General features: G+C 37.3%; 1 protein-coding gene across 1 annotated transcript; it reads left to right on the top strand.

The window, feature by feature from the left end:
- Window positions 1-422: 422 nt before the first annotated feature.
- Window positions 423-3,686, top strand: LOC138150195 (zinc finger protein 189-like; the record flags this gene model as incomplete). The annotated part of the gene is made up of 1 exon (XM_069073641.1): window positions 423-3,686. A coding segment is annotated over one exon (1,405 nt), but the record flags the coding sequence as incomplete, so codon positions are not given.
- Between the last annotated feature and the right edge of the window lie 5,940 nt (window positions 3,687-9,626).

Genomic DNA, 9,626 nt, shown 5'->3' on the forward strand with positions numbered 1-9,626 from the left:
ATCACACTCATAATAATTTTACAATCCATTAAAACATTTAGAATTCTTCTAGGTGAACTAAAACAATCTACCATTTTGTATTTGTGAAGTTGATTTTTTGAATCTAAGTGTTAAGAATTTATATTTATTTCTATTAAATTTAATCATATTTGCTCTCTCATAATCTAGTATATATATCAAATATGTGACAAATTGTAAGTTTCTGACCATTCCTAGACATTCTCTCCTCTGTTATCTACTAATATGTGTATATTCCTAGGAAATCCTTTTGCAATATGAGTTACAGTTTTCCATGTAACTCTTTCCTAAAACGTTTTCCCTCCTCTGTGCCCCCCTCCCCCTTTTTGGCCCTTATTAAACCATGTCACTAATCATGGCTCAAAAAGTTGAGCCCATATTCTTTTCTTCCTTACTCATTGTAGTCTGTTTATAGTTTCAGATGGTAAGACCGGATGCAGTTCCACAAATTTGTCTCCAAAGCAAGAACTTGTGAAAGAAATGGAACCACATGAGGAGATAACTTATAAATTTAATGGAGAAATTCCACAGGCTCCTAAAGATAGAGAAACACATGAACATGATGTCAGGTTAAAAAATCAGTGGGGAAAACCCACAGGCAGGGAACAACATAAGCATGATGAATCAGAAACAAACTTCATCCAGAACTCGGTTCAGAATTCAATCCAAAATCAAAGGCATCAAATAGGGGAGAAAGCATATGAACATGTTGAGCATGAGAGATCCTTTAATCACAGTGCAGGTCTAGTGGAACATCAGAAGAACCACATGGGAGACCAATCCTCTAGATGTGAAGAATGTGGGAAAACTTTTAATTCAAATAATGGCCTAATTCGACACATGAGAATCCATATGGGAGTGAGACCCTACAAATGTAATGAATGTGGAAAAGCCTTTTGTCAGAGATCAGGCCTTAATCAACACCAGAGGCTTCACAGTGAAGAGAAGCACTATCATTGTAATGAGTGTGGCAAGGCCTTCAGTCAGAATGCAGGGCTTTTTAATCATCTCAAAAAACACACTGGAGAAAAACGCTTTCACTGTAATCAGTGTAGTAAAAGCTTTAATAGACAGTCGATCCTTATTCAGCATCAGGGAGTTCACACTGGAGAGAAGCCCTATGAGTGTAATGAATGTGGGAAAGCCTTTGTTTATAACTCATCCCTTTTTTCGCATCAGGAAATCCACCACAAAGAAAAGCATTTTAAATGTGATGAATGTGGGAAAGCTTTCTGCAGGAAAGCAGACCTTAATGAACATCAGAAAATTCATTATGTGGAGAAATCCTATGAAAATGATGAATGTGGGAAATCCTTCAATCATAGTGGAAGCCTCATTGAACATCAGAATAACCTCACAGGAGAGAAACATGAACATGAGGAAAGTGAGAGCTCTTTTAGTCCAAGCACAGGAGTCATTGAGCATCAAAACCATTCAGCAGAGAAACACTATGACTGTGAGATAAACGAAAAAGGCCATAGTCCAAGTACAGGTTTTGCTGAACATCAGATGGAGAAACACTCTGAACAGACTGAGGATGAAACAACCTGTAGTCAGAGTACACATCCTATAGAACATCAGACTATCCAAACGGGTGAGGAACAGTTTGAAGAGGACAAAAGTATAAGAAACTTTGAGCACAGTACAAACATTGTTGAACATCAGAGATCCCACACTACAGACCAACTATATAAATATGAAGAATGTGGAAAAGCTTTCAGTGCCAAAGCTGGCTTTATTCGACACAAGAAAATTCACATGGGGGAAAGACCCTATAAATGTGAGCAGTGTGGGAAAGCTTTTTGCTAGGTGTCAGCCCTTAATCAGCATCAGTCTGTCCACACTGGAGAGAAGCGGTATAGATGTAATGAGTGTGGCAAAGCCTTCAGTCAGAATACTGGTCTTTTTTTATCATTTCAGAGTCCATACTGGAGAAAAACCCTTTCAGTGTAACTTATGTAATAAAAAGTTTAGTCGGCGCTCAATACTTATTTAACATCAGAAAATTCACTGGAGGAGGATTTTGATAGCATGAGAAATAGAAAGTTTGCCAGCCTGCTTTTGCCTTATTGACATGTTATTCAGCACTAGGAAATTAGTGTAATCACCAAGAGGACCAAGTAGCATTTCTAATGGATTAAATTGGCTCCTTACTCCTTTCATACCTGAACATGCTTTGGAACAAGGTGCTTAAATTCACTTCAATGCATCTAACAATGTTTCCTGGATTTAGTGATTGGAAGAATATTTATCACATATATCACACCTAGCTTTGAAGTTGCACCCTAACCACTTCTGTTAGAATTGTATCTGGTGCCTAATTTAATTCTGTCAAACTGATTTGTTTCCTTGTGATTCTAAAGGTTGGTTGCTTTGCATTAAGCATGATTAAATTGTCTTAGAGCCAAAATTTTTCCAGATGAATCTTACATTTTATAACGAAAATGATCAGAAAATAGAATTCAGCATACTAATATATAAATAACTTAGCAATTTTTCAAGGTAGTAGTAGTAGTGTTGTTGGTATTAATGTTTAGTATGGATTTTAAAGGATACAAGTACCTTTGTGTTTCATAACCTAATCTTAAACCTTGTAGATTCTGTCTTGGTTTTATCACTATGCCAAGGCTGATCAGTTTTGGGGGGACTGATTGACAATAACAATGCACAAAAAACTAGCACTAATTAATTTACAGTAGGAGACATTGGTTCCAAGTATTGGAACCAATCATTTCCAGAGGATATTTTCCCTAGTTGATTGATTTATACAGGAAACCAAATTACTTACTAGAAGTTTGCTTGGTAAACAGAATCTAGAGCTAGGGAAATTGAATGTTTTTTGTTAAGCTGCAGTAGTTCAGTAGACTACTCATCTCTAATCCAGGATAGATGTGAAGACTTGGGGAAAATATTTTTAGAAATATTTTCCTTGTATCTCTCTAAAACTGAGGAGCAAGGCAACATTTTCCCTATTTTGTTGGGAGAGGGGTTTCTAGTACTTCACATCTCTATGAATATTAAATAATGAGTCTATGATCAGCTTAAGTTGTGCATAATACATTTTTATGTTCCTTCATAAGTTTCTTTAAAACTTTAAATTTTTAAAAATAGCCTATATTTCTATTTCCTCCCAAATGACAGTTTGAATACCTCATCCCACCCCCAAGGGTTTTAAACTTTACATTTCTCTCCAAAGAAGTAGATCTGAAATCAGAGTACTTTTTCCACTTTGTCCAGTGCTGGAGAAATAGGCAAATTCTTATTCTTATTTTTGTAGATCCCGAGACCTACACTTTTTGATTTCCATTGGTTCTACCTCCTTTCAAGACCTAGCAATTTTACACTGATGGTGTACCTTTTCAGTGGGCTGTTTCCTGATTGCCCCCAGAAGGGCTTCCTGTAGCTGCTAATTCTGTTTGTCTTGTGGATTCCTTTAAGACTTACCAAGGTTCTCCCTTTTTTTGACCTTCCCCCCTTCCTTTTTTTAACCTTTTCCTTAATGTCCTTCTTGAAAGTCATCTTTTTCTTCTCTTGAATTTTGTGTTAAGGAAAACATCAATAAATTTCTCATGACAATCATAACCTCTTTATTTTGATACCAAGATAGAGATATTTGACTTAAACTTGGATATGATGTATTAGTAATAAATGAAAATTCTTTAGAGGTAAACTTATGAGTTGCGTATGCTTTTTATGTCTGCGGAATTAGCTTCCTCCATGTGACAGAGGACCATTGCTTACTTAGCATTCAGAATTCTCTCTATGCTTATATTCCCTTCAGATTCTGAAGGCTTTTTTCTTCCCTATTTTGTCTCTATGAGAAGAGGCTTGTTTTTTTGTACTTCTCCTGGGTCAATTCAGTTATTCCCAGGTAAATGAATATCCTATTGTATGGGACAAGTAGTAAGTTGTGCATCCGTGTGCAATTGAAAGAAGTTCAAAGTGTTTGATAGTATATCAGTAGACAATTTTTAAATTGACCTATAATTTCATTGTTATAGGGAACTCTCAATGGGGAAAATTCCTGTACCAATGCAAACAGACCCTACTATGTAGTTTATAATCCTAGAGAGTTACTTGGGGCACTAGACTTACCCCAGGGTCATATATCCAGTTTATTTCAGAGGTAGGTTGGCAGTATATTTTTATGGAATGATGAAAGGTAGAAGCATTCACTCAGAGAAATGCATTTTCCTACATTCAGCTACAAAATTTAAGCTCTTATTATGGGCTAGGCCTTGATTATTAAAGAAAATTAACATAATCCTCTCCTTAGGGATACAATGGCTAGAATACTGGACTTAAGAATCAGCAAGATCTGAATTTAAATCTTGACTCAAGTGTTTACTAACTGTGTGACCTTGGGCAAAGCTATTTAACCTCTCAGTCTCAGTTTCCTTAACTACGAAATAGGGATAATAATAGTACCCACTTCCTAAGATTGTTATAAGGATCAAATGTGGGATAAAGGACTTTGCAAATCTTCAAGTGCTATATAAATTCTAGTTATTATGAGAGATAAAGCATGTACACAAGTTACCTTAATAAAATAGGAATGTCATTAAATGCATTGGGGAGGTCAAACAGTCATTTGAGGAGATTAGGATCATTTCTAGCTAGAAGTATTATCAGAGGTAGGTTTTATCGAAGTTGGGACTCGATTTAGGAGGAGAGGTGAGTATGTTAAAAAAAAAAAATTCCACTTTATTCCTAGCATTTCTGATTTGGACAGTATTTTAGTGTAGTAGGAAGTATGTAGGATCTGGTGCCAGAGGTCCTGGGTTCAAATGTTGGCTTTCTTGTGTGTCTAGATTTCAGTTTCTTTTTCTGTTTAGTGAGCGGGTCAATAAGTCAATATTAAAATTTATTAAGTGTCTCTAGGTGTCAAACACTGCTAAAAGCACTGCCGACCTAAAAAGAGGCAAAACACAGTCCCAGCTTTCAAGGAGCACACAATCTCATGGGGGAAAAAAACCAAGAAAATAAATAGGTTTTTTTAAAAAAAAATAAACAAGCTATATATAGGAAAATAGGAAATAATTGAGAAAAGGGAAAGGTACTAGAATTGAGAGGGGTTGGGAAGAGCTTCCTATGGAAAATGGGATTTTAGTTGAGACTTAAAGGAAACCAAGGAAATGTATTAACAATGCAGTATTCACAATGGCCTATGGTAACTATAAATATGCTGATATGGTTATTAATCACAAAATATAATAGGCTCTCTACATGGGGGACAAAGCTAGAACATTTGTTCAAATACCAAAACTGAGTCCCAAAACCAAAAAGTCAAAGCCATCACAGTAGCTGTAGAGTTGGCACTCATAGTTAACGAAGTAAACACTCACATTCTCAAGGCTTCAAAACAGAACAGGCTACCTCAGGCAAAGGTCCTCCTCTCCTCATTCACAGTAACTGCTCAGCGTCCATGCAGCTTGCTCCCAGCAGCTCCAGTCCCCTGCAGTTCCTGTCCCCAGCAGTCTTCAGCAGGAGTCCTTAGCAGAAATTCTGGCTGGCTCAAAAAAAAAAAAAAGAGTTCCCGCTGCTGCTGCACTTCCAGTCACCACATTGGCTCCAGCTCAGCTCTGGCTTCTTCCTGCCCCACCCCTTCCTGCTACATCATCAAGTTCAAGGGGCATGGAAGATCTTCAAATCCCATAACCATTACATTCAGCCCCAAGATCTTTTATGTCCCTTACTTGGCATAGGTTAACAGGAGTTTTAGGAGTAACTGATGTCAACAGAATTTTACAACAATATAACAAGTATAGCACACAATAAACACAGAAAACAATATTTTAGGGTGGGGCTTGAGCACAAGCTCCCCATCATTCCCCCCCCACCCCGAACAAATGGGGTCCCAAAATCTTGGGGTAAAGGGCAAAAGTCTCTTCTTCCATGGCTATTTGCTGCTGAAATTGGATGTAGAGCTGTCCCCATCCTAAGGGTTCCTGTTTGAGAGGTCAGTTCTTTAGCCAGACAGGTGAAGGGTACCAAGCCTGCAGAAACAAATCTAGCAAACAAGGTAAACAGACAAAAAGCCAAGAAGAAGCAAGGAGACAATAACCAGAAACAAGGTAGATATATGATCAGCCATGCTACTGGAGTCTATGAGTCCACTATTGTAGCCTCACTCACAGTAGAATATATGAGTTAAGGGTACAATTTTGTAATCATCTTCTCCCTAATAAACAATAGTTACAGTGTTGTCCTTCCCATGTGCTATAATATCTACAGCCTTTTGAATATCATCTGGCTTTATTTTCAGTTTTCAACATTCATTTCCACAAGATTTTGAGTCACAATTTTTTTTCCCCATCTTTCCCTTACTCCCACCCTAAAAATAGTGAGTCTACTGAATACCCCTTCCCCCAATATGTTCTCTCTTATATTCTCCCCCATCCCCCCCACCCCCTCTTGTGACTTTCTAGTAGGGCAAGATGGATTTCTATTCTCCAGTGCCTGTAAAAACCCAAGAGAAAAGAGAGTATCAAGAAGAAGTGATCAATAGTGTTAAAGGCTGCAGAGAGGCCAAGGAGAATGAGGACTGAGAAAAGACCATTGAATTTCACAACTAGGAGATCATTGGTAACTTTGGAGAGAGCAGTTTTGGTGGAATGATAAGCTGGATCACCAGGGGTTAAATTAAAAAGCGAATGAGAGAAAAGAAAGTGGAGGCACCTAATGAAGATCAATTTGTCAGGGAATTTAGCTACAAAGGGAAGATGAGATAAAGGACTATAATGGGGACAGAAGGATCAAGGGAGGGTTTTTTGAGGGTAGGGGAAAGATGACCATATGAGTCAGTATGTGAGAATGTGATATATTCCCATATCATATATGATATACTATTATATATAAATCAGTATACTGGGAATGAGTCAGCAGATGGGAAGAAATTAAAAATAAGTGATAGAATGGGAATAACAGGTGTTGGGATGGAATGAGATTGCTTAAGTAGGTAGAGGTGTCAGACTTAGTAAGGAATAAGGCCATCTCATCATGAGAGATGGTGTAATAGTAATGAAATTTGAAGATCCTTTTGTATTGCTAAGCTAAAAGGTACTTAGCACCTAGTTTCAAATTTAGCCTCTGTTAAAGAAACAGAAGGTATGAACCCCTGTTGCTAAGGTAACAGGAAGGGGCTGAACAGGGAGGAGCAATACTATACATAAGGAAAAATCCCAGCTGGGAAAGTCAGAACTTCTTGGGATGAGCACCTGAAGGCTGGGCTGCTGCTGCTGGACTGGAGCTTCTGTGGAGAAAGTGATTTTCATTTTGAGAACGCAGCTGCTAAAGACTTCTGAGGGCCAGCTGGAGCTGCCAAAGACTGAGGATGCATGACTGTGGTGTCAGTATTCTGTACAAATGTTGTTATGGCTTTGTTAATGTGCATGAATGTTCTTGAGGCTTTGTTAAGCCTTGTCTTCTCAGGAACGGAGACTGTGATTTGAGATGGACTGGACACTGTGACCTCCAAGGTGGAGCAGGAACTACATGGAGAACTGGACAAGGAACTAGGAAGGCTAATGGATGCTGTGGCTCTGTGTTGTTATGGCTTCTTTGCCACTTTGATGGAATTGGTTTATGGGTTTTCGCATTCAGTTTTCTGATGTCTAAATAAATGTTTCAGTTCTGTCCTCTATATGAAGAGTTTGTTGTATTTTGCAATCCAGCATCATGCAGGTATTATAGTCATGGTCCTTATCATGATCATGGGTGCTATAAATATAGCATTGGCACTACATACCACAATCTTGAAAAAGGATCAATATTGACCCAATTTAAAAAGAAAAAGTTTGGGGGTGATGGTGCAAAAAAGGACAGTGATCAAAAACTATAGACCACTGAATTTGACTTCAAACATTCATTAAAGATGGGAGTGAGTCATATAGTAGAGTGATGACCTACAAATAAATATGATCAGTTCTAGATCTGATAATCTTGTTACACAGCAGAACTTATGTGTCAGATTTTTTTCTTTCCCATAAATATTTCTCATATTTACAAAGTGCTAATAATGATGCTATTGATAATTAATGACTTGTCTGTTTGTTTTCTTTGATGCATATTAATTACATAATTATTATTTCATTATTATTGTATAGATTATATACAGTAATTATATATTTTAAATTATATATTTTAAAAATAGTATTATTGGTTACAAAATATATATTTATTATTACCATTATTTTGTATTGCATATTGTGTACCTAATCTGTTCCAATGATGAACCTATTTCTTACCTGGCACTAAATTGTCTTCATAGCTATGTCCTTGATCTGGTACTGCTAGGTGCCCTTTGTAACAGCAAGCACCCTAGCATACCCAGGAAGGCTGCTAGCACAGGTTCTTTGATCTGCTTTTCTAAAGGAAAGTAACTCAAAAAGGTTAACAATCTTAGTTTAATCAAACATATATGTCATTTACTTAGTTCAGGGGGAAAAGTAAGTACCTTGAACTTCAGAAAAAATACAAACAGAAATTACAAGCAGACAAAAATATAGAAAAAATAACACAATTCAATAGCGGACAAGGCTTATAGCTGTCTGACCATTACATACAGTTAGTTACCAGAGAGAGAAGCACCAACATCTGGGTTTTCCAAGCTGGGGGACTTAATGGCTACCCAGAGTCTCATCTGGGCAAATCACACAACTCTTCCCATAAGTGAGACCCAAAGCAAAACCTCCTTTTTCAGGGTCAGAGGATATCACAACCTGCCTGACCCACTGTATAACTACAAAGTAACAAAAGGTGTGGACCTTCCTGAAAAACAAGCCTCCCCTAAGCAAGCGTCTCTTGTTGGGCTCCAAGTGAAGCCCAGGAAGGGGCAGGGAAGATCTTGAAATTCCCTAGGCCTATTAAGGGCAGGGAAGATCTTCAAATTCCCTTAGCATTACACCCTTCCTTCCCACTTTTTCCCCATTGATTTCCCTGACATTTTTGACCTTTTGTTTCTCCAGATGAATTTTATTATTTTTCCTTTTTTTTTTTTTCCTTTTTTGGGGGGAAAAAATTAACCCAGGGTTAATTGCTATTTTTGTGGGGGGGGGGGGCGGGGGGTGTTAAGTGTCTGAGGCCAAAAGCGAACTCGGGTCCTCCTGACTCTGGGCCACGCTTTACTCACTGCGCCACCTAGACCCAATTTTTCCTATTTCTATAAAGTAATTCTTTTGCGATTTGGTTATTATAACATTGGATAAGTAAGTTAAATTAGGTAATATTGTCATTTTTTTGTTATATTGAATTAGCCTAACCATAAGTAATGAATATTTCTCCAGTTACTTAGATCTGTCTTTATGTGAAGACATGTGAAGAATATTTTGTATTTGTGTTCATAGGGTGCCTTTGCATATCTCAGTAGGTAGGCTCCCAAGTATTTTATATTGTCCATGGTTGTTTAAAATGGAATTTCTCTTTCTATATCTTTTTGCTACATTTTGTTGATATTATGCAGAAATGCCAATGATTTATATGGGTTCATTTTATATCTTGCAACTATGCTGAAGTTGTTAATTATTTCAATTAGTTTTTAAATTGAGGTTCTTTAAGTTAACTATCAGATCATATGAAAAAGTGGCAATTTTGTTTCTTCTTTGCCTTTA

This window comes from Petaurus breviceps, unplaced genomic scaffold (genome assembly GCF_028583685.1).
Source record: "Petaurus breviceps papuanus isolate PSGF00001 unplaced genomic scaffold, PetGlider_PUasm1.0 90865, whole genome shotgun sequence".
Classification (NCBI taxonomy): Eukaryota; Metazoa; Chordata; class Mammalia; order Diprotodontia; family Petauridae; genus Petaurus; species Petaurus breviceps.